Source organism: Cornus florida, unplaced genomic scaffold, assembly GCF_030987335.1.
Source record: "Cornus florida cultivar Cherokee Brave unplaced genomic scaffold, ASM3098733v1 CherokeeBrave_3.0.0_Hap2_Chr04, whole genome shotgun sequence".
Classification (NCBI taxonomy): domain Eukaryota; kingdom Viridiplantae; phylum Streptophyta; class Magnoliopsida; order Cornales; family Cornaceae; genus Cornus; species Cornus florida.
In genome coordinates, this window is record NW_026775574.1 from 26743343 (window position 1) to 26768707 (window position 25365).

The 25365-nt window shown below is 41.1% G+C and overlaps 1 protein-coding gene across 3 annotated transcripts; it reads right to left on the bottom strand.

The window, feature by feature from the left end:
- Positions 1 to 1880: 1880 nt before the first annotated feature.
- On the bottom strand, positions 1881 to 23836 carry LOC132303031 (putative potassium transporter 12). 3 transcript variants are annotated; one of them, XM_059800057.1, is made up of 9 exons: positions 23473 to 23836; positions 21899 to 22127; positions 21548 to 21796; positions 8693 to 8743; positions 8102 to 8362; positions 4191 to 4243; positions 3971 to 4085; positions 3592 to 3846; positions 1881 to 3142 (listed from the first exon to the last, which is right to left on the bottom strand). In XM_059800057.1, exons 1-9 carry the CDS (start codon positions 23734 to 23736, stop codon positions 2097 to 2099), a joined length of 2523 nt encoding a protein of 840 aa, XP_059656040.1. In that variant the 5' UTR covers positions 23737 to 23836; the 3' UTR covers positions 1881 to 2096. The 3 variants fall into 3 exon arrangements, with proteins under 3 accessions (XP_059656040.1, XP_059656041.1, XP_059656043.1); XM_059800058.1 differs by lacking the exon at positions 21899 to 22127 and having other exon boundaries at positions 23473 to 23609; XM_059800060.1 differs by lacking the exons at positions 21548 to 21796; positions 21899 to 22127; positions 23473 to 23836 and adding an exon at positions 20137 to 20481.
- Between the last annotated feature and the right edge of the window lie 1529 nt (positions 23837 to 25365).

Genomic DNA, 25365 nt, shown 5'->3' on the forward strand with positions numbered 1-25365 from the left:
AAGGGTGACACATCCCTCCTATTATCATTTCTTTCTTGTATAATCTTTACCGAACAAATCCTTCCTTCCTTCCTATTTTCTTTCCACATCTCTTCCTTCCTTCCTAAGTTTTGTCAGTATCCCACAAAGATTCATTTCATTGGCAAAATGATAAAATAACACATTACCGTTACTAAGTTGGATGATCATCACATTCAGAGAAAATAAGTGAAATTATAAAACATAGTGGGATTACGAGAGAGAATATTTACATTGCACACGCTATACAGAGAGAATATTCGCATTGCACACGTTATACGCTCACGGTTTTAAAAAAACGTCTATGGTTGTGCAGTCGAAATGCAAAAAAACATTGACTCTCTCTCTCTCTCTCTTAGTGAGGAAATTTTGAAAATGCTGGAATATCAAAATTACATAAAGTGGCTCTAATTAATTCACACTTTAAGTCAAAATGCGGGGACGGGCTTATCTGCAGGAGTGGCCTTGCCCAATACTCATGTATACGTATATGTGTATGTATATGTCTACACGCATCTATGTAATATATATATATATATAGGTTATCTTTAATGTTATCTTATCCGAAAAGGTCATGCAAATGAGGGTTCTGACCATATTTGTGATTCGGCACTTTCCACTAGAAGGGCTGCAAAATGGGCTTTACAAGTGGTCTGATATTAGAGCCGACATTGTTGACTTGGTCATACAACATTTATATACATATATTACTATGTTTATATATCCATAAATCCATACATAAAAATGTGAATGACCAAGAAACATGTCCCAGACTCCCAGGGAAACTACAGGAGTCAACAAAGACAATAAGGGAAAAGCCAAAAAAAAAAACACACACTCTTAATTCTAACGGGTTGGGCTGCTAAAAACTAGGGGTAGACCAAAATAAGCCCAAGAAAGCCCATATAATGGCCCGATCCGCAGCTGGAACTTTAAAAAAACACTGTTTTGAAAATGGAAGGAAGAGCTGAAAAAAAGTTGCATTTAGTCCATGAACTAGGAGAATATATTCGGTGTGCCCGGTGCATGGTAGTGCACGGATAATTCTAATATACCCAGAAGGCATGATGAACCGGACACACCGAATACCTTCTCATGAACTAGAAGGCATGTTTAATGCTGATATCCATTAAGTTAGTTAATGATGGAATTTTATCTGTCTCCCAAAGTGGATAGTTAGTGTTTTAGTCCCTAAATGAGCAAAATAGGTGTGTAAGTAGTGTGCGTTTGTTTCTTACCAATGAAAAAAAAAAACAAACAAAGTTGATGGTATTTCAAAAGAATCTATGTCCTGCAATTCAAAAAGGTTGGATGGATATATATATATATATATATATATATAAAAGAAAAAAACTTTCAAATAATAGATTATGAAACTAGGTGAAGAGGGACTCAAACACAAACTACACTTGTTCAGGGAGTTGGGTGCTTTACTAATTAAGCCACACGATAATGCCCCAAAGAAGAATACCAAATAACACTATTGATGATGCTGCTGAAACACTGAAACTGCAATGCTACTACTGAATCCACTAAATAAACCATTTAAAAAAATCAAATAGAGCCCCAGGTCGCGAGAAATTATTACGCGGTCCGGGATTATAGGGTCTCGGACAATCACAACTCGAAATGCAAAATTTTAAATAAAACGGACACATTTACTTGCATGTTGAGTTACAATTGACCACAACCACCGTGTAATAATTTCTCCAAAGTCTCGTGTCTACGCGCACTGAAGTAAAGAATCTGAAACAAAATATACTGGATAAGGGGAATAATGTTTCAAATAAACTTAATTGACACCCTTAAATAATATTATATCCAAAATCCAATTTTACTTTGAATGATTGAAGTATTAAGGATGAGGAATTATGGCATTCAAATTAAAAACTAAGACTACAACAATGTCAAAGAATACAGGCAAAGGTTGTGAGCAAATAATTGGTGGTCTATGATTTAACAACAATCACAACCCCTGATGCGAATCCTATCCAAACTAATTGAAAATAAGGGGATAATGGTTTGTTGAGCTTCTGAAAATTGACGTCTTCCACTAAATTTAAGGTGTGAGGAGTAGATCAAACCATGTGTGTTATCCCAACTTGCATTATATTCATGTGAGGAACCCTCATAGTTGCAGCACCACCTCTGCAGTTCCTCCTCAGGAATGCATAGAAATAGTTTATAACTAGTTTCTTGAAAAACCAAGAATTTTTCTTTGCCCTCACATCACCATGCCCAAGCAAATAAGTAAATCCATGTTCAATGGCTTCCCGAAGAGCTGAAAGCTCGTATTCAAGGCTAGGATCCTCATCTGCTGACATAACACTAGAAGGCAATACTGAGCCTTCTGACGTAGAAGTTCCAGCTTCATCTAATCTTTGATCTTGCATCAATGGAATCCTAAGCTCCTCCGTCCCATAACCTCCCGCGACTCCGGAGTCCCTTGACCTCACGGAAACGCTATCAAACTCCATTTCAGTCAAATTGCTCTCCAAGGCAAGATCTTGAGCCTCCCTTCTCAAGAACTTTTCAAGGCTTTCAACTAGAAGCTGCTCGAATGCACGGTGATCTTCCTTCCGCACATCTTTGTATCCATACCGGGCGATACACCGGAATATGTGATAGTCTTTAGGGCAAACTCTTCGAAATAGAAACCTTTCTTCTTGGGGGACAACTGGGACTGGGACATATTTGATGCAAACAAATACTATTGTAGAGTGGATGGCTGGAAGGTCCAATAGGAACTGCCCAAAAATGGAAGGAATTCCATGGACGAGCTCGTTGTATAATAACCCAATTCCCGGTACTCTTACAGTCCCGAGGGTGGAGCCGAGATCAAGCATGAAATCCATCGAAATCTTCTCTCTCACCTGACTCCGGTACTTCAACACACTGCCATAGTTCCAAATGTACATCACACAGAGGAAGCAGGTAGCAAAAACAAGAGGAAGCCAACCACCCTCTTTGATTTTTGTTAGAACTGCAGACATGTAGAGGAGCTCTATACTTCCAAATACAAGAGGGAAACACAGAGCTGCAAATAAGTTGGTCTGCCAAATCAGAAGCATGACAAGTGTCACCAATGTAGTGCTGACCATCATTACACCAACTTCGGCTATGCCTGTAAGAATAATTACAATGTCAATAGTAGAAATTCCAAGTTTAATCTTGATTGATAGCTATTGGCTAACCTTTTTTATTTAAAAAAAAAAAAAAAACCTTGAAATCTGTTGTGGAGGATTAAATGTCACAGATCCTATCCGATAGTACAATAATATATTTTAAAGATATGGTGATTACATGGAAACAGAGGCAATTCAAAACATGACATATAAACTTATTGTTATAAAACTAAGTAAACTAAGATAATGGAAAAATCATATCAGCCAGAAGTAGGGACTAAACTGGAAATATCTTAGGAATGAATTTGAGTGGAAGAAAAATATGGCATCAGCATAAGCAGTCATTCTGGAACTATTATGAAACTCTTTTCATGACTATTTTGGGGGGCTAAATCCATATTAACTTCAAAAAAGATATATTTTCAAAAAGCTCTAAAGAAGACTTAACCATATGCATTGGCTATGTCTGTGGTGCTCCTGAAGCTAGCGACCACGACGACGCACATGAACATTAGAAACCAATTGATGACAGGGATGTAAATTTGTCCCATCAGTCTCCTTGAAGTGTGAACTATCTTCAGCCTTGGAAAGCATCCAAGAGCCATGGATTGCTTGACACAAGAAAATGAAGCAGATATCATGGCCTGACTGGCAATCACAGCAGCAATTGTGGCTAGCACAAAAATTGGCCAGAAAAAACCATCTGTTTGTTCACAAATATGGAGGTGTCAAGATTACCAGTTAGTAGAAACAAATCTTCACTGCAAACTGAAAACATTAGAGCGGTGATGAGAAGATATGTAAAACCATATATTGGCTAGTGTCACCTGGGATAGAACTATAAAATATTGAATCTGATAATTCAGGGTATTTCATTAGATATGCAGCTTGACCCAGGTAAGCCAAGAGAAGGCAGGGGAACACCACAAAGCTGAAGGCAATCTGTGGCAGCAGGGACACATCAAATATAATACCAATGCAATTCTGTACATATAGATGTTCAAGGCAACTCATGTAAAAATAGAGGGAATATGGAGAAAAAGAAACCTGTATGGCTGGTACTGAGAAATGGCCTAAATCAGCAAACATTGCTTCTGCACCTGGAATTTCATATAATAGAAGACCAATGTCAAATGACTTAAAAGTGAGATTAATAATAATAATAATAATAAAAATAAAAAAGAAGAAGAAGGTTACTAATTCAGATTCTAATTTTGTAATACAGCACATCAAAAGGCTTTTGAAAAACCTCCAGCATTAACAAATCATTACAAGAAATCATACTATTGTAATGCCAATAATAATAATGATAATTCAGGAAATAGTAATAATACCAACAGGCCTGCGGCCTAGCGGTACAAGGCTCTTACTTCCCAAAGGGAGGTCAGGGATTCGAACCTCAATGGAGGCAGTGTGTGTGAGTCCCAACTAGGAAAAAAAAAAAGAGTAATAATAATAATAATAATGGTAATAATAACTACATAGCAGCAGCAACAAGTAGAAGAGCTATTTTGTTTTATTTTTCCATTTTTGTGCTTTTTACCGAAGACCTGCACATATAAATCATATGATATATGCTGTTAAAGTAGTAAAATGATCAACTATAACAACAAACTCAGTCTTTTTTCTCTCTTTCTTTTGCTTCCTCCCCCTCCACCTCCTCTGCTGCTAATTTCCCACAATAATCACCTTTAACTGTATGATGATAATGGTGAGAACAAAATAAAATAATATCATCCCATGTGTGTGGGTTGAAGCTTATGTCTGGCCAAATGCACCATTGTTATTGGTCTTTAATGGGAAAAGGGTTATCTGAATGCTGCGTGCATGAGACTTATCAAATGAACTTCACCTAAATGCCATCTATCTACTATACAACATCTTGGCTCCTCAGCCCTCGCAATAATCAAAATAATGGTAACATATATCAAGAACAGAATAAGCAGCTCAATAAGAGTTCAGTAGCCCGCAGTTGATGTGAAGATTTTGATGCATGCTCATTGGTCAACCAAGGTGAAAAAATTACCAAATCTGAGTTTAAGTTGAAAGAACAAATTTGGTTTGCCTTACCTACATAATCATCAATACCATTACTCTACAGTCCTTTCTACTTATTTACTGTCTTTTATCCCATGAGGCAAAAACTAAGTACCATTTATAACTAAATACCCGTAGTTCAAGTCAAAGGATGGAGTTCAGATACAGACAGTTTATCCCTCTATATATATATGTTGCTATGTATTTATATGTTTAGATATAGAAATGTAGATACAGATATCCCTCTCTCTTGTCCACATGGGAAAAACAACCACCTGCTCTTGGGCTTTTATTTTATGGTTTGCAATGCACATATACATTTGAATATGATGGCCCCCATGGCCGTACTTCCTAGTAAGTTTTCTTTCTTGAAACCAGTTTTGACCTTACACTGTCACTTGTACTCAACCCACATATCAACGTTGTTAACCCAATAATCCCAAACACGTTTAGAACCCAATGCATTGCCCTGCACCCAAAATTTTGATCAAGGCTGAAAGCTATTGTTAAGACACCTTATTGGTGAATTCACATGCTAAACACCTCAATGATTAACCAATTATCTATGTGCCTTAAGGCGAACTTTATACCTAAGAGTACTAGTATAACCCAAGTTACCTCACTAGGGCAAAACAACTTTGTAGTTTTAGCCCGTTTCTTCTCCTTTCTCCTTCAAATGCCCAGAAAAAGACCACAACACATTCCAAAGTGTAATTTTCTCCGCAGCGATGATTTTGCAGCAGGTCCATGACAAACGACCTCAGGCCTCAAGCTTGTTTTGTAATGTAATATTAATTTTTGGTTGATAAAATTAGATGATGGTGATGCTATGGCAGTGGAGATGGGTCTTCTCGGTTGTTATTATTATTTTTTTATCCAAGTTCTCTTTCTGTTACTATCACGTCATTCTTTTCAACTTGTCAGGTGCTGATTATGTTATGAGAAGACAATGACAAAGAATGCTGCAAATTCAGAATCCTCCGAGTCAGCAATAATCATTCCGTAAGGAAGTTTTATTGCGGAACTTTCCTCCCTCGCATCATTCTTTTTGACTTCTCAGGTGCTGATTATGTTATATGAAGAAAATGACAAAGAATGCCGCCAATTCAGAATCCTCTGAGTCAGCAATAATCGTTCCGCAAGGAAGTTTTATTGCAGAACTTTCCTCCTGCAAAAGCTAATACTTTTTGTCGCATAAATACAAGAGTAGAGAATACGAGAGGAAAGATACATAGTAAATTGTTACAACAAACGCCGCAAACCAAGAACAAATCAGGAATCACGACAAAAAAGTAAACACGCCACATATAAAGAACACAAAGATTTAAATGGTTCGGCAAAGCCTAGTTCCATGGTGAAGATCCAGTGAAAGATTTCACTGTGTGAAAAATGAGAGATTACAAGTTTCAGCCACAAACCCTACCTGTCTCTCCCACTTTCTTTTTGCGGTTTTCAATGTTCTCTCATTACACGTCCCAAAACCCTAAACGCCCTTATATACTAAGCTACAAGAGAATTTTGACACCAGGTCCACGATTTGCAAGAGAAAATGGGTCCAAAAAAAAGGGGCACACAAAGCCCTTTTTTCGGGTCAAAACCGGGTTGCAATGCGACCCCCGAAACAAAATTTTGAGCCACAACACTTAATCAAAAATAAAAAAATTTTGAGCCACAACATCACAAACTTTCAAGTGGTTTAAAATGGGAGATTTTTAGGTGTACTTCTAACGCACCAACAGGTGCATTATGACCACCCAAGTGACCCTATCATGAAGGGTGAAACCTTTTAATTCCACCAATGACATCTTTTCGCACACATAATATATATCCCCCACCTTTGTCCACATGCAAAAACTACCACCCTCTCGTTGGTTTTATATCATGCTTCCATTAACTTATTCAAGTGATTAATGCTCATCTGGAACCAATTCGATTATTCATATATTATTTAGAACTAGCATCTAGAAAGGTATAAAAATATGTATAGAGTTCTTGCAACAATACTGAAATTGAAAACCAACTTACCAATCAAGCTCTGGAAAATTACAGTCCTTAATATTCATGCCGGATATTTAGGTCGACAATATAATCAACTGGATTTCTAACCATCTGGTTCATCGCTTTCTTAGCATGCGAAAACTACCACTCTCTCGTTAGTTTTATATAATGCTTCCATTAACTTATTCAAGTGATTAACGCTCATCTGGAACCAATTCAATTATTCATATATTATTTAGAACTACCATCTAGAAAGGAATAAAAATATGTATAGAGTTCTTGCAACAATACTGAAATTGAAAACCAACTTACCAATCAAGCTCTGGCAAATTACAGTCCTTAATATTCATGCCGGATATTTACGTCGACAATATAATCAACTGGATTTCTAACCATCTGGTTCATCGCTTTCTTAGCATGGTTATGAGAATAAGTCAAAACAATCCAAAACATTAATGACGGAATTATTTACAATTTTATAGGAGTATACATATTAACTTGGTTCCCGTTGTTTAAAGCAGTGATGGAATCACAGACTGACAATGGTGAGGACTTGACTTCAAGTGTAAGAGCAGTCAGTTTGTGCAAAATAGGTTGAAGTCTAAGTCTATACATATTAACTTGGTGCCCATTGTTTAGTGCGGTGATGGAATCACGGACTGACAATGGTGAGGACTTGACATCAAGTGTAAGAGCAGTCAGTTTGTGCAAAATATGTAGAACTCTAAGTCTGCAACCAATCCATCTCTCTTGACACCCCAATTAAGGGTGGTTTTCATAGTGTATGCATAGTTATTAACCATAGAGGAGTCATAAAACAATACCCCTGACGTCCAATGTTACATCATATTTCCTGTTACCAGAAATATGAATATGAATTTAAATGAACACTTCAAAAGAATAAGTTGCAGTGAACAACGTACCTGTAATGCACAAAACACAACCACCAAGAGCTGACCATGCCTGTCTAGTGTTCTTCTTGAAGAAAAAATAGATATAAGCTGGATTGAAGGCCCTTAGAACACTAATATCATGCTTAATTAGGTTGTAAATTCCAATTGATCCCAGACTAAAGAACCACAAAGCAAGTGCAGGAGCAAACATGAAGCCCACTTTACCAGTCCCAAATCGTTGTATACTAAACAACCCAACAAGGATAACAACTGAGACGATCACTAAAGCATCTGAAAAGAAAAGAAAAGAAAAGAATCAATGGTTTCTGCTAGTTATCTCTTCACAATTGACAGATCATGGCTCAAAAATTGCATACAAACTTTATGATATGATGATTGGATATTAAGAAAACACCATTAGTGAAATGGTCTATCTAGCACTTCATCATCTCCCAGTAAATAGAAGAACACCATCAATTGAAAAGCCCGCTTTTTTTCTAGTTCAGCCTAAATTAAATAATTCACATATTGAAAATTCACAACAGCACAAATCGAGATATAATCCAAATTATCAACAATATATTCACAACAGAATAAAAAAAAGATAAGAAGTTTACCCACTTGTACCAAACCCTGGAATTTCTCCCTGCAGACCACTCACAGCAGACATGACTGCAATAGAAAATTACCTTCGTGAGATCCAAGCAGACCATGTTATGGATAACCACAAAATAAATATGATTGTGTATGCACAAAAACATTGCAAGGACACAAAAGTCTAGCTATCCTTTTCTAGAGGACAGGGTGCACTTGAATATGGCTGCAAGCATGTCAGGAAGTAGAAGAAAAAGATAATAATAATGTTTCCATAATAGTAGTTCAGCTGCTCTTGACAGTAAGAATTTCCACGATAAAAATTGCATGACTATTAGAAAAGTAAAATGCAATACACATAAATGTTCAGGATATACAACCATAGTTTAGATTCAACAAACATTAATAGAACATTGAAGATGCAAGAATTTGTTTCTTCTTTCTCTCTCTAGAATTCTTACCCTTCAATAGAATCCAGAAAAATTCCCCCTATTTTCCACCTGTAATGGTCTATTTGTAGGCCATTACCATTATTGTTGTTAACTGATTACATTGGGCCTATATTCAAAAGTTTTCTTCCTTCTGGGCATGATCTTCCTCGGTGGATTCCCCAGGTTCGGCCCATTCTGGGGCGCTTTGGAATGGATCCTACTTCAATTGTTCGACCCGATCCCGTTTCAGCGAACTATATCCGGCCCATGTCACTTGCTGCATCCTCAACTGCCCCCATAATTACCCCTTATTGATTAGGGGGTAATTATTAGAGGCTGCTAATGATAACCTGACGGCTCGAGAAGATCGTGTGGGACAATGGACGGTTAGATTTAGAGGTCGGCGTTTCGAGATTCAAAAAACTCATCGCTTTCCTGACTCCTCGGCCCTTGGGCTCACCTTGTCTTTATAAGCTTCATAGATGTTCCATCAATCCTCTTTACCGTCTCCATCTCACTTTCTGTTGTTCGAATCCTCTCCGGCGATCTCTTGCAAAAGATCCTCCTTCCAGTGGCCTTGCAGTACTTTCTGCCGTTTTCACTTTCTAAGGTTAGTTTCATTTGCATTTTTCTTTTGGAAGACTTCTTTCTTCTCCTCGGAATCTTCATTCATTCTCACCATGACAGTAGATCTAGACGTTCTTCGCATGAAACTTCACCTCCCTGACGATGTAGAAATTAGAAACTGCCCCCGAGAGGTGAATATTAGAACCGGTGCTGACCTTCTTCCCGGCGAGGTCCTGTTTTCACTCCTCCATCTTAATCTCCTTAGGTTTCCTTTGCATCCTTTCTTTTGCTATGTTTTCAACAAGCTAAATCTTTCCCCTTTGCAAGTAAACCCCAATTTCCTTAGGATTTTGTCTGTTATGCTACTCCTGATTCGTGAAAGAGGTCTGGATCTAGACCTCGTAGATCTTCTCCTCTGTTACAAGGTCAGCAAGATCAGAACTGATGAACCGTTTTACCACTTTTTCCCCATTGAGAAGAGGTCCATCTGCACGGATAAAATCAAATCCGAGAAGGGCTGGAGGAAAAATATAATTGGGGTTAGGGGAGCCTGGTTCTCTCCAGCTGCGGAGGATTTCCCTATCCCGAGCACTTTTGGAGAGTGCTCTGTCTCTTTTTACAAGAAATATAAAAACCATAAGAGTGACTGTCCTTGCGAGATTTGTATTCCTCGTTTTTGTACTTTCTTGTGCCATTCCTTAGGCATTCCTTGTGATGATTTGAGCTACGGTGTGTGCAGGGATAAGGATAACTACCTGAAGCGGTACGTTCTGACCAACGTTCCCTCCTGCTCGGACCTCCTCACCTCAGACAATCTCCTCGATATCTCAGTCCTCAGCAAGACAATGAGCCAACTCCAGATCCCTTCCTTCGGCAGGAAGAAAACTGCCCCCAGGCTTGCTATCACCCCTGCATCAAATTCCTCACCGGCTTCAGCATCTTCTTCTGCTACCCTTTCTAATACCACTCCTTCCACCGATCCATCCGTGACGGCTGCTGACCCGGTCGCTAACACAGCGACTGCCAGTCCGAACGTTACCCCTTCTGTCAACAATCCTCCTGGTTCTACCACTGCTTCCGCACGGGAAAAGGCCAGAGGAAAGAGGCACCAACCTGATAGTGCCCTCAGCATCGATGACGTTCCTTTGTCTCAGAGGGTTAGGCCCTCTGGGCCGAATGTGGTACCCCTAGCGAGACCTCCTCAAACAAGGCCCCCTACCCCTCCTGGGCATGCCTCCGCTTCAGGAACGGCGCCATGGAACCCTCGCTTCATTCGAACAGACGGATCGTCTGTTAAACCGACCGAGACCATGTTCAAAGATGGTCAGACTGCAATGGCTTACTACAGGAGCATGTGGACTCCCAAGGACATTGAGGTGGCCAAAGTTCTGTCTCAGAGGGAAGTGTTCAGCCGATTTCCCTTATCCGCCATGGAGGTAACTTCTGCCCCTTAGTCAATAAGTCTTTATACACTCTTTACACTTATTTTCTTCTAACCATCTGCTCGGCTTAACCAGTTGTCCTGTATATCTCTATAGACCCTGTACGGGATGATGGCTATGCAGAAACAAGTGGAGCATGTGAATGCCAAGGTCCGCGCGCTTTCTGACAGCCTTAATGCAATGAACAAGGAGAACGATGATTTGGCTGCTCAGAAGACCGGGTTGATGGTTCAGCTTGGTAAGATTGAAAAGGAGAGGGATTCGTTGAGGAAGGAGACTGACTCTCTTCAGGATGAGAGGAATGCATTGCAGCTTGAAAAGAGTGTCTGGCATACCGAGCGGGAATCCTTTAGGCTGAAAAGGAAGAACTGCTACGCCTTCTGAGTGATGAGCAATCCGCTCGGATGGCCTTTGAGAAAAGGGCCTTGGACGAGCGCAACGCTTTACTCGATACCATCAGTAGGGTAAACGGTGGTATGCTAGCTCTGCATGCTCGGTTTTCTAGAGTTGGAGCTCTCAGATATGCTCAGGGGTTCCGAAAGGGTTACGCCGATCATGTTCCGGATGAGGGTCAGACCGGTTCTACCCCTGATAATGTTGACAAGGAACTGGATATTGACCCTCCTGGTGTTTATACCGATCCAGACTCCTCCGCTGCCGAAGGCATATTTGATGAGTGCCAAGAGATTGCCTCTTCTCGGATCACTCCTACTCCTTCTGCTGCTCTGACTTTGGACATTCTTCCCCTGTCCACCTTGACTCCATCTGTTATTACTGCTGAAGATAACCCTCAGCAGAATGATTCTTCCAACGCTATTGAGGGTAGGACTCAACAGAACGATTCAGTCATTCACCTTGACTCTCCACCTCATGAGGATGGTGATACCAACAATAATGAGGAGACAGACCAGCATCATCAAGAGGCTGACGAGGCGAACGCCTCTTAGTTAGAACTCTTTTCTCTCTCTTTTTTTTTTTTTTAAATGTACTGACTTTGGTATATTCGCCATCTTTACACCTCATCTTTTTTTTTGTAAGTCTTTGAACTTTATTAATGAGATGGCCGACTTCTGATCAAGCTCTTTATGTAAACTCTCTCTCTTTTTTACTTTTTCTTTTTTTTTTTTTTTAGCAAATGTTTGGCGTTCGGCCTATAGTGCCAGCTGCCACTTACTTTGCTCAGGCGCCTGGCGCTCGGCTAGAATGCCACTTGCCACTTGGCCCTCTCTTTTTCTTAGCAAGTGTTTGGCGTTCGGCCTATAGTGCTAGCTGCCACTTACTTTGCTCAGGCGCCTGGCGCTCAGCTAGAATGCCACTTGCCACTTAGCCCTCTCTTTTCCTTAGCAAGTGTTTGGAGTTCGGCCTATAGTGCCAGCTGCCACTTACTTTGCTCAAGCGCCTGGCGCTCGGCTAGAATGTCACTTGCCACTTGGCCCTCTCTTTTTCTTAGCAAGTGTTTGGCGTTCGGCTCATAGTGCCAGCTGCCACTTACATTGCTCAGGTGCCTGGCGCTCGGCTAGAATGCCACTTGCCACTTGGCCCTCTCTTTTTCTTAGCAAGAGTTTGGCGTTTGGCCTATAGTGCCAGCTGCCACTTACTTTGCTCAGGCGCCTGGCGCTCGGCTAGAATGCCACTTGCCACTTGGCCCTCTCTTTTTCTTAGCAAGTGTTTGGCGTTCGGCTCATAGTGCCAGCTGCCACTTACTTTGCTCAGGTGCCTGGCGCTCGCTTAAAATGCCACTTGCCACTTGGCCCCCTCTTTTTTTTAAAAAAAAAAAAAAACAAGTGTTTGGCGTTCGGCTCATAGTGCCAGCTGCCACTTACTTTGCTCAACCTTTTAAAGAAGAGTATAATCTTTATAAATCTCAGAAACTTGTACATTCAACTGTATTCAATTAAAAATGAACAAAATTCAGTATTGAATCTCAACTTTTTATTGATAATACCTCTTCAGAGAAATAGCATTCCAAGGCTTGTTAACTAGCCTTCCGGCCATGGTTTCTAAGATATATGCCCCCTTTCCTATGACTTCTGCAATTCTGTATGGGCCTTCCCATGGTGGCATCATCTTTTTGACTATCTCCACCTTCTTTTTCAGAACCAGATCACCTGGTCTAAAGTCTCTGTGCTTTACTTTCTTGTTATGGTTGTTCGCAAATGTCTGCTGGTAGGATGCGAGCCTTACCACTGCTGTATCTCTTTTTTCTTCCAGCAAATCGAGGTTAAACCTTAACATACTGTCATTATGCTCACGGTTCCATGCCAAGCTTCGAACAGTCAGAACTAAGTGTTCAGCTGGTATAACTGCCTCGGTACCATACGCCATGGTGAATGGGCTTTCTCCGGTCGGTCGTCTAGGGGTCGTTCTGTAGGCCCATAGAACGTTCGGCAGTTCATCTAACCACCTTCCTTTCCTTTCTTCTAACTTCTTCTTGATACAAGTAAAGATTGTTCTATTTGTAATTTCCGCCTGTCCATTGGCCTGTGGGTGACTTACTGCCGCCAGCTTTTGATTAATTCCATATTCCTCCAACAGCTCTCTTACTTGCTTACTGTCAAGGTTGGTCCCATTATCCATGACGATTGACCTCGGAACACCAAACCGGCAAATAATATTACTCCAAATGAATCGTCTCACATGAGTTTGAGTAACGCTCGGATATGGCTCTGCTTCCACCCACTTAGTAAAGTAGTCTGTAGCCAACAGCACATACTTGTTCTGAGCTCGGACAGTTGGTAGAGGACCAACTACATCCATCCCCCACTGTGCGAAAGGCCATGGTGTGGCCATTACATGCAAGTCTTCAGGTGGTTGGTGAATCAGTGGTCCGAACCTTTGGCACTTATCGCACCTTCTGGACAATTCTACCGAATCTCGCGACATGTTCAGCCAGAAGTACCCTTGCGCCATTGCTTTGTGCGCTAAAGATCTCCCCCCTGAGTGGTTTCCACATACACCTTCATGAATAGCTCGTAGTATTTGCCGAGCCTCTGTGGGGGTAACACACTTTAAGTATGGTCCGGAAAAAGATCTTCTGTATAACTGGTTATGCACTACGGCGTACTTCGCAGCATTCGCTTTGATTTTCCTAGCCTCATCTCTTTGCTCAGGCAGAGTACCATCTCAGATGTAAGTTATGATCGGATCAATCCAACTTGGCTTATATGGAATAACATTCACTTGGATCCGAGCCTGAAGGTTCTTCGAAAATGGATGGCTGGTTTAATATTCCCACTGGAATCACCCTTGCCAATGTTTCTCCAGAACCCGAGGCACTACACGCTAGCCGGTCGGCATCTTCGTTATTCTTCCTTGGAATTTGAATAAATTCAATTTTTTCAAAGTTCTTCGCCTCCCGCACAACAGCAGAACGATATGCTTCCATCGTTTCATCCTTGGTTTCATACTCATCCCTCACCTGCCGAACAATTAACTGTGAGTCACTAAAAACATTCAAATTCCTGACCTTAAGCTCCTTGGCAAGCTTAATTCCTGCCAGCAACGCTTCATACTCTGCCTCATTATTCGTGGCTCCGAATTCAAGCCGAAGCGCTTGGCTTAAGGCTGTACCTTCTGGCGTCTGCAGTTTGATCCCAATGCCTGCACCCATCCGATTGAAGGATCCATCAACGAAGAGTTTCCATAAGCAACCACGAAGATCCTCCTCCCCGTCCTCTGAATCACATTCAAGTAAAAAATCTGCCACCGCTTGCCCATTAACTGCTGTTCTAGGTTCGTATGTGATATCAAATGAGCTTAACTCTATGGCCCACTTCGTCATTCTTCCTGAGAGATCTGGTTTGTGCAGGATTATTCTGATAGGGAAAGTGGTTAGAACGATGATAGGATGGGATTCAAAATAATGCCTGAGCTTTCTTTTCGCATGCACTAGCGAGAGTATCACCCGTTCTACCTTTGAATAACGTCTTTCGGCCTCAGTCATTGTCTTGCTAACATAGAACACTGGATATTGCTTCCCTTCTGCGTAGCGGATCAGAACGCCACTTGTCGCGATGCTGGATACTCCGAGATATAAAAACAACTTTTCGCCCGATTCTGGAGCTGACAGTACCGGAAGGTTCTGCATATATTTTTTCAGAGCAGTTAACGCTAGGCGCTGTTCATTCCCCCAAACCTGCCTGTCGTGGCTTCGTATTGTGTCAAAAAATGGTTTGCATCGATCTGACAATTTGGAAATGAACCAGCTCAGTGCAGCAATCCGTCCCGTAAGTGTTTGCACTTCTTTGACTGTCGTCGGCTCGACATTCTTAGTCAGAGCATCTGCTTGGGCAAGGCTTGCCTCGATGCCTCTGAGATTAACCACGTGCCCTAGGAATTGGCCTGAACTTACACCGAATGAGCACTTGGTCGGATTGAGCTTCATTCCATATCGCCTCAACACATCAAACACGTCTCGTAGATGCTTCACATGATCAACTTTCTTCTTACTTTTTACCACCATGTCATCAATGTAAGCTTCCACTGTCTTCCCTATTTGTTCCTTAAAAATTTTGCTAATAAGTCTTTGGTAAGTTGCTCTGGCATTCTTCAGTCCGAATGGCATAACTTTGTAGCAATACGTCCCGCGTTCGGTAACGAAAGAAGTTTTTTCTTCATCAGCGGGGTCCATAGGGATCTGATTATAACCTGAATAAGCATCCAAAAAGGTCAAGCGTTCATATCCAGTAGTTGCATCCACCATCTGATCAATCTTTGGCAGCGGGAAGCTATCCTTCGGACAGGCTTTGTTTAAATTGGTAAACTCAATGCATACACGCCATTTCCCATTTTTCTTCTGTACAACGACCACATTCGATAACCAGTCAGGGTAGTATACTTCTCTTACAAACCCCGCATTAAGCAGCTTGTCAACCTCCTCGGCAATAATTCGGTTGCGCTCGGGGGCAAACCGTCGCTGCTTTTGCTTTACAGGTTTTGCATTGGGGTTAACGTTCAAGGAGTGACAAGATACAGAAGGATCGATCCCTGGCATGTCCAGGTGACTCCATGCAAACACATCTGCGTTTTGAGACAAAAAATCAACTAATTCCTGCTTTTCCTCCTCAACGAGTTGTTCCCCCACTCTGGTTGTCCGTTCCGGTCGGAACTGATCGATCTGCACATTAAACAGGAGTTCTTCAATCAAGCCTACTGACTCCTCCTCCCCACTCTGCTTGGAGGGAGGCTCCTGTAATTGCTATTTCGGACTTGCTGAACGAATGGGAGCTTTCCCCTTTCCGGCATGTTTCAGTGTTACAGAATAACATTCTTTAACTAAAACCTGGTCTCCATGAATGTCAATCACTTTGGTTCCGTCCGGCCCCAGGCATCTCATTACCTGATGCAGAGTGGAAGGAACACCTTGAACTCTGTGGATCCACCCTCTGCCCATCAGAAGATTGTAAGAGGGATGAATTTCAACAACCACAAAGGTTTCCATTAAAACCCTTTCGGCAGCATGTACCGCTACCTCCACCGTGCCAACGGGCTCCACTCGCTTTCCATCAAACCCTAGTAGTGGATTCCCGGTGGATTTCAGCCGATCCTGTTTGATCTCGAGCCGATCGAATGTATCTCTTGGCATGATGTTCGCACTACTTCCAGGGTCAATTAGAACTCTGCGCACCAAGCATTTGGCCACTGTCAAACTTACTACCAGCGGGTCCTCATGAGGGATCTGAACACGCAACAAGTCTGTTACGTCAAACTTTATCTGCGTTGATGCGCTCTATTGGTGCGGAGTGTTTACACTGCCTATCCTTCTCTTCATCCGTGCCTGGCGAAGGCGTGTTAGAAGCAGTTTATCTGACTCCTCGGCAGGTTCTGGCCGACCGTGAATTGCATTGATTACTCAAACTGGTTGAACGTTGTGAGAATTCGACTTCTGATTCTTCTTCACGTGCTCCATTGGTCGGTTTTGCTCCACCGCTGGTCCTTGAATATAACTTGCGAACTCCCCTCTGGCTATCAGCATCTCTACCTGTCTCCTTAGGTTCCTGCATTCGTTAGTCTGGTGGCCAAAATCAGAATGAAATGCACAGTTCTTAGACTGATCCCTCTGTTCGAGAGATTGTCTGATTGGTAAAGGAGGTCGGAACTTATCTTTATTTTCTTGGTACAATCTCGCTAGGGTAACTTTCAATGGAGTAACCAGCTCTTCCTCTCTGGGCCTCTTCTCTGATTTCCACGAGGAGCGTTGCGGCTGAATCTGTTTTTGCCTGATCTTTGCTTTGGTCTTTTCTTCCGTGGATATGAGGGATGTCTTCCGAGCTTTTGCTGCCTCTTCTTCTTCCAAGCGCACAAATCCATCGGCTCTTTCGTTAAGTTCATCCATAGTCTTCGGCGTGTTCACCACCAAGCTTGTGTGGAATGGGGTGCCACGGTTCATGGCCAGTATGAATGCTTGAACTGCCGTTGAAGGGTGACATTCAATAACCATGCTCTTGGTAAGGTTAAGCCTGGTTAGGAAAGCCTGGAGACGTTCATCAGCATGTTGCTTCATTGTGAATAGGCTCGAAATATCTTTCGCTGGACGCTTGTTTCCATAGTATTGGATTATGAACCGATCACACAAGCTTCGGAAACTATCCACCGAACCCCTCGGCAGGTTCTTGAACCAATTCAGAGCTGGTCCGGCCAGACTCGTAGGAAAACACTTGCACATCAAAGAGTCATTCTCAGTGTTTAGAGCCATTTTCAACTGGATGTGATACACGTGATCTATCGGATCAGTCGTTCCGTCGAACAGAATGAAAACAGGCATAGAAAATTTCCTCGGACTCGGAGCATTCAGAATCTCATCAGTGAACGATGAATCAACCGTTCGAGCTGCTGAACGGAGTGCTTCATTTTCCCTCTGGAACCCCGCGGCTGCTCTCTGGTCAACTGATCTCCTCTCTGAGCTGTGATAGTCGAACGTCGTCATGGAAGGCCGATAGGTCGGATCAAATGACCTGTCCTCAACAAAGTTTTTGCGCCATGGAGGCATAGTTTTGTGACGATTCAACTCTGTTGCTTCACCTCGACTGAGCGTTTCTTGATGTGGATCAAAAGTCATTGCTTCGTTTCGCCTGTTCTGCTCACGCCGTGGATCTATGTGAGTTGATCCTTCTCGATCATCAATACGACGAAGATTTGGCGGCAAACCGTCTCGCCGGATTTCCTCGCGGTGAGGATCTACTAGATTGTTTCCAGCCTCCTCACCGTGAAGTGCTGCATCAGTACGTGCACCTTCTTCTCCTACCGGGAGTGGTCGTGGAATTACTGGAGCTTCTTGACGCTGCATTTCAGCCCTTAGATCCGCATTTTCTCTCCAGAGAGCTTCGATCATGTTCATCAACTCATCAAGTTTCACTTGCTGGACGTTCTCAACCGTATTGGAGTTGTCACCCCCTATCATGATTCAAGATCAAAGCAAAGGCATGAATTATGAACTCCGAAACAGATCTAAGGGTCACCGATGCAAACTCCGTTAGATCTGGGCTTAACTTCACCGAATCGTGATCACTGTTTGCTAGATCTGAACTGCTGTTCTAGGATGTGGGACGCAACGCTTTCCCATCTCGTACTTGGGTTTGCCGCTGGGGGACTCAGCTAAGAGGGTGGGAAGTTGGAACCCGGTGATTGAGCGGGTCGAGAGAAGATTAGCGGGTTGGAAAAAACAATATCTGTGAAAGGGCGGTAAAGTTACGTTAGTGAAGAGCACTTTGTCAAGCCTTCCAACGTACTTTCTTTCGCTTTTTCGTATTCCAGCCTCTATTGTTGGAAGACTAGAAATGCTCCAATGTAATTTCCTTTGGGGGGGTCGCGGAGAAGAGTTCAAGTATCATCTTGTCAAATGGGAACAGGTTTGCAGGCCTATTCGGTTGGGAGGGCTTGGAATTAGGAGATTGGCCCTTTTCAATTGTGCTCTCCTTGGTAAGTGGCTTTGGAGATTTGGTAAGGAAAGACATAGATTATGGAGAAAGGTTATCTCATGTCGCTTTGGGGAGGAGAGAGGAGGGTGGTCAGCTAGATCAGTCAGGTCTGTTAGCGGAGTGGGGGTGTGGAGGGCCATTGGTAAGGGGTGGGATGCTTTTTCCAAACATATTAGATTCAGAGTTCGGGATGGAAGAACTGTCCGGTTTTGGGAGGATCCATGGTGTGATGATAGGCCTTTGGCCATTTTGTTTCCCAGGCTCTTTAGGATTGCTGTTGACAAACATGCAATGGTTGCTGACTATTATCGCCTTGATAGTGGATGGTTGTCTTGGGATGTGCGTTTCTGGCGAGCTTTTCAGGATTGGGAGCTGGATGATGTCATTGGGTTTTTGGCTCTTCTTTACGAACAGGAGGTGGAGGGGTCTGGGGCAGATTCTTTGATTTGGGTGCCTTCCTCTCAAGGGATGTTCCAGGTCCGGTCCTTTTTTGTGTGCCTTTCTGGTTTTCATGGTACCTCATTCCCATGGAAGACGGTGTGGAGGTCTAAGGCGCCTCTTAGGGTGGCCTTTTTTGTGTGGACTGCAACTTGGAGTAAGATTTTGACTTTGGACAACTTGAGGAAGAGAAGGCATATCATTGTTAATAGGTGTTGTCTTTGCAAGATTAATGGGGAGTCGGTGGATCATCTTTTGTTGCACTGTCCTGTGGCTCATGATTGTTGGAGTTTGATGTTTGGCTTGTTTGGTATTCATTGGGTCATGCCTCGGACATCTTGGGAGTTGTTAGATATGTGGAGGGGCCAATGGGTGGGGGCTCGGGTCAGAGTTTTTTGGAGGATGATCCCCTTTTGTATTTGGTGGAACCTTTGGAGAGAGCGTAATGGAAGATCTTTTGAGGGAAAGGAATCCTCCATTGGGGTGTTAAAATTTTCCATCATTTGTAATTTGTTTTGTTGGGGTCAGGGGAGAGACAACTCCTCTCTCGAGGAGCTTGTTGACTTTATAAGCTCTTTGAATTCATAGGCCCCGTTTTGTCTTTGCATAGTTTGGGTCGCGTTCCCCTTTTTGAACGCTTTTAATACAATTTACTTATCAAAAAAAAAAAAACTCACCAGATCTGACTGCAATTGAGCAAATCACAATTGCGTCGTTCCAAAGCAAATGCCTCAGAATCCACAATAAGCAAGAATTCTCTCTGAACAGACTACAATCTCACTGATCTGGATTCATCTTCCAGAAATCACACTGTGTACTCACAAACTCGACTGAACTAATATGGTACTGATCGGGCTCGAATTGATCTTCGTCCTCGATTCCCACAGACGGCGCCAATTGAAGATGCAAGAATTTGTTTCTTCTCTCTCTCTAGAATTCTTACCCTTCAATAGAATCCAGAAAAATTCCCCCTATTTTCCACCTGTAATGGTCTATTTGTAGGCCATTACCATTATTGTTGTTAACTGATTACATTGGGCCTATATTCAAAAGTTTTCTTCCTTCTGGGCTTGATCTTCTAATGGGCTTGATCTTCCTCGGTGGATTCCCCAGGTTCGGCCCATTCCGGGGCGCTTTGACATGAATCCTACTTCAATTGTTCGACCCGATCCCGTTCCAGCGAACTGTATCCGGCCCATGCCACTTGCTGCATCCTCAAACATATTCAACCACAGTTTAGATTCAACAAACATTGATAAAATTTTTATCTATGCACCTATAATGAAAACTTAATCTTTGGTTGAAATTGATAAGAATATAACAGGATTTTGCCATCTCCAAATGGCAAGCAAGCGTCTTGCATAACCAATCCTATCATTTTTATTCTTCATATCAACCATACAATAAAGCTTGATATCTGGTTACAGAAAATCTATGTTGGTTTCCATCCAGGTGAACTCATGAACGCTTCTCTTAGAAGCTTTAGAGCATCTCATCTCACAGTATCTTAGTCAGACTTGCTTCTCACTGTGTTTATTCATGAAAACTCATCACAAGTATGCATTGAAATTGTGTGTGAAGGTATACATGGACTCCACCTATAATATATGTTTATTTATTTTGAATTATGCCACTATATCAAAATCAGTAACTGATTTTTTAAATGCTAGTGATTTATGAGGCATCATCGCTTAAGCTTCCAATCTACTGAGAGAAGCATTTATCTCAATCAATTGGAGTTGGCTACGAGGATCTCCAGTTAACCCTTGGCAGTCATTTCTTTCCCAACAGAATTTAATGCGAAAACCCCCTGCCAATTCAGAAAGCTAGACTAGGTGGAGTTCTAGGGCATTTTCATACTCTTGTTAGTTGTTAAAGCGTGCACTCCCAAATAACTCTAGGTCTTGCTTTTGCAGCTGTAAGTTACTGATCCAGTTTACCAACTAGTAAGACCAAATGTTATAAAAACAAAATCTAATTGTTCAGTTCTGGTATAGTATAAGCCTTGCATCTAACAATAAAATGTCTGCAAATATTTGTACAAACTTTAAATTATTCCAGGAATGAATTTTAGGAGAATTCAAATACCTGATATTGCTGGGGTTAGAATACCATCCCCTATAATCATGGAAGTTCCCATCAGAACCAAGAGTAATAGAAGGGTTTTCAGGGAGGACTTTTTTTCCAAGGTTTCTTTTATATTCAAAGCCCTTTCCAACTCTGGAGTGGGCAGCTTGAGCCTAAAACTGGAGATCATTTCATCAGCCTGCTGACGATTTGGCAGCATATTAACATCTGCATACCTGCAGATGAGTGAGTATAGCGCGAATGTTCCACCTGCATGTGGAGTTTTGATTTGTTAACAAACTCATGGTCTACCAAAATACAATCGCATCATGCACGTAAAGAAGAAAATGTCTTGGATCAATAAAACCATACCTTCCCCATTATCGTTAGCTTTCAGCACAATAAAAACGTATTTTGCTAAAGGTAACAAAGCAATTGTGTACATTACTAGTGACAGTGCCCCCAATACATCAACATCTGACGTGATGGGCACCTTGCTGAATACATCAGAAAAGACATATAAAGGACTTGTGCCCATGTCACCATACACGACACCGAGTGTTTGAAATGCCAGAGCAAAAGTTTGCCACATGGAAACATCCTGATTTTTGAAGTAGTATAATTAGTAAGAGAAGGGTAGTACGTTTCACTGACATATAAAATCAAGATAACCTTGACATTTCGAGGAAACATATTTTTATGCTTCACATCATAAAGCATGACAATTGCTTGAACTAATTCCTTTCATCGCAATTAACTAGCTTATAGGAAATTTAATTTTCAACTACTTCTAAAGCAATGAATCCTGTCATTGAAAAAAAAATAAAAATAGAAGGGCCCAAAAGTACCTGCTGAGCTGTTACAAGAGTACATAATATTATAGTAAATTTTGGGATGAGGTCGGAACAAAATTCAAGTGGGAATGGCTTCTAAAAGTCATAAAGCTTTAATATGTAAATTCACTTGGTGGTTGTTGATTCACCCATTACAGTTGTAAATAATTTGATAGAATCAGCTGTTGCCTAAATAAAAACTAAAGAGGCCGATTGGCTAAGATTTCAGTGGTAGTATTCCATAAATCTTATGCCCAAGCTTTATGCATGCACATCCTAATTGTTTAAGCTTGGAAACGAAGGATTGGTTGAGTAATTCTTTGTGCCCCCAAACACCATATCTCTACTTGTAAATGTTCTTGAAAATTACTCCCTCCCCTATACCCACTCCCAAAATATAAAAGAGAAATTTTCCTACCCAGATACACAATTTGTAATCACACAAAACAATTTATTATTAGCAAAAATTGCACTGGTTCACCAAACAAATTAAAAACAGACCCAGTGTGGAGATGGCATGTTGTGACCGATTAATTGCGAGGAATTCACACAAAGTAATCACAAACTATATGCCCTAACTAGTTCATTTGAAATCATTATAGCTGCAATAAAAAAACTTTTTCTTTAACCTTACTTCCAAATGCATCCTTAAGTACTGTGAATAATTATGGTTCTTCCATTTCTATATCCAGGCCAAGCAAAACAGACTTCACAGAGTGCAAGGAACCTAAAATCACACAACCCAGTTGAGAAAATAGTTACATAGCAATCCCAGTCCCTTTTCAAGACACTACCAAACCTTTTCATTGTCCATAAAACACTTGGAATTTCTAAAGATGAAAGTAAAATAGAGGCCTACCCAACACACACAGTCACATGCTTTTTCTTATGCATTACATAATTAACTTAGGGCTCAAAAATCACATACCCATTTCAAGCCCTAAGATCAGAAAGTTGGATTTTTTAATGACAAAATCAAAGGAACAATCTAATTAAACAAAACAACAAACATGCTGTGAACCTAAAAGAGGATTAATTTTTTTGTATGAAAAAGGCACAATATATATATGTGTGTGTGTGTGTGCAATTTGAGAAAAGTGGTGATTTTTGTACCTTGGAATTGTGTCCATGAGAGCCAGATATCTCCATGGCTTCAACATCAAAGGAATCAAGTCTCTTGGGCTTCTTGATAAGCCTTCTTCTAACAGATCCAGACCCATACCCTTCTCTGATTGGTTCATTCTCATCAAGAAGTGACCACGGGGGAGATTCTGAGTCCACTTCACTGCCATCAACCCACCTCGAATCCCCACCAACACTACTACCCGCCAATTTGTAAACGCTCTCTTCAATCCCCCCTCCTTCTTCTTCCTCCATAACTCTGAAATTTCTCACCAAGAAGTCATCAACAACAGCTACTTGTCATGTTCGATTCTTTGGGAGGTGAATTGAAGTTCATTGTTTGATATGTCATTAATAATGCAAAGCGACAACCACATCCCTACAATTATTGCCCCACTCGCACACACCACCATCTGACCCACATATTCATCACACTGAAAAAGACCCTTTCAAATCACCAGCGAAGCCTTGCCCAAAAAAGAAAATGTGACCCATATTTTCCAATTATTACCAGACACGTAACACGATAAACTGACACAAACAAGCTAGCACGGCACCTACTTGGTTTATTTATATCACGGATAAGTTTTTCGCCCTATCATTTTGTTTATTTATTGTGTAAATTACATTGATATTCCCTCTATTTTAACCCCAAAAAAAATAATTTGATATTCCCTCTAATTAAGTGAAATTACAAAAAGCAATTTAAAATGAGCATGACATGACCCATTCGGTTAAATTTTTTATTTTTTTGATGGTGACTTCATAAAAGTTATACCCAATCCCATGATAAGTCTGGCTGTTATCCACTTAAATAGGCCATCTAAGTAGATAACAGCCCTCTTCATATTCGGTTGAGAAGTGAAATTAATGAGTATATGGTATTACTTAATAGTTTAAGATTTTTTATAAATGGGTAAGCGTTCACTCGTTACACTTAAGATCAGAGTTAGACTCAATTTTTGATCCGGTGTCACGCTAAGCGCGCACCTTAAAAAGCATTTGAGTGAGCCACTCAAATAGGTAGAGTGACCCCACTGCAACGAGGGCATTGCAAGTTCGTATGGGGGAGAATATTATAAGGGGAGACTTGTCACACGTAGAATCTAAATAGGAAGTGAAATGAATATAAATGTGTGGATATGTAACATTACCCAATAATTTAAAGTTTTGGATAATTGAACAAGTGTTTACCTGTTACACCAACCAACCATCTGGTTGGACACGTTACTTATATTTTATTTTAGGAAAATAAAAAACTCAAAGAGGTTGGCCTGATGTTTCATAAAGCATAATTAATTTTTGTTAGGCGCAAACAATTCGATCATTGGAGGCAGGTGTGTTAGAACAAACTGAGAAAAAACTAAATAAATTAATAGAGAGGAGAGAAAGGCACCTTTGGCTATGAACCTGCAAATTGGGCAATTGTGTGCACCGCACCATGTGGTGCCAACTATTTTGGCTCGTTACATCAATGCTCACTTGTCACTTTTAAAGACACATTGAATTTCTTGAAAAGTACGGATATGATTACGACATTTTCCATCGTGATTCATGACTTAATACACGTGCCTTCATTGAAATTTAAACTAATAACCTTCCTTTAAAAAATAAGAACTTAATAACACTAGACTACCAATCCGTTGGTATAGTTATGTTTTTGTTCATTACGTTTGGATACATGTGTTTTAATGTCAACTTCTTATAAGAAAAATGTTCGAGATGTATGTGTGACATGTTGATTGAGTATTCTAAATGTTTTGATCAAGTGTCCAAGATGTATCCCAAAAATGTCCAAAATTTATCAACCAAGTGTTTAAAATAATAAAAAATATTTTTAAATTATAAACGCAGGATACACATGTTTGTGGTGTCCGTCAAATA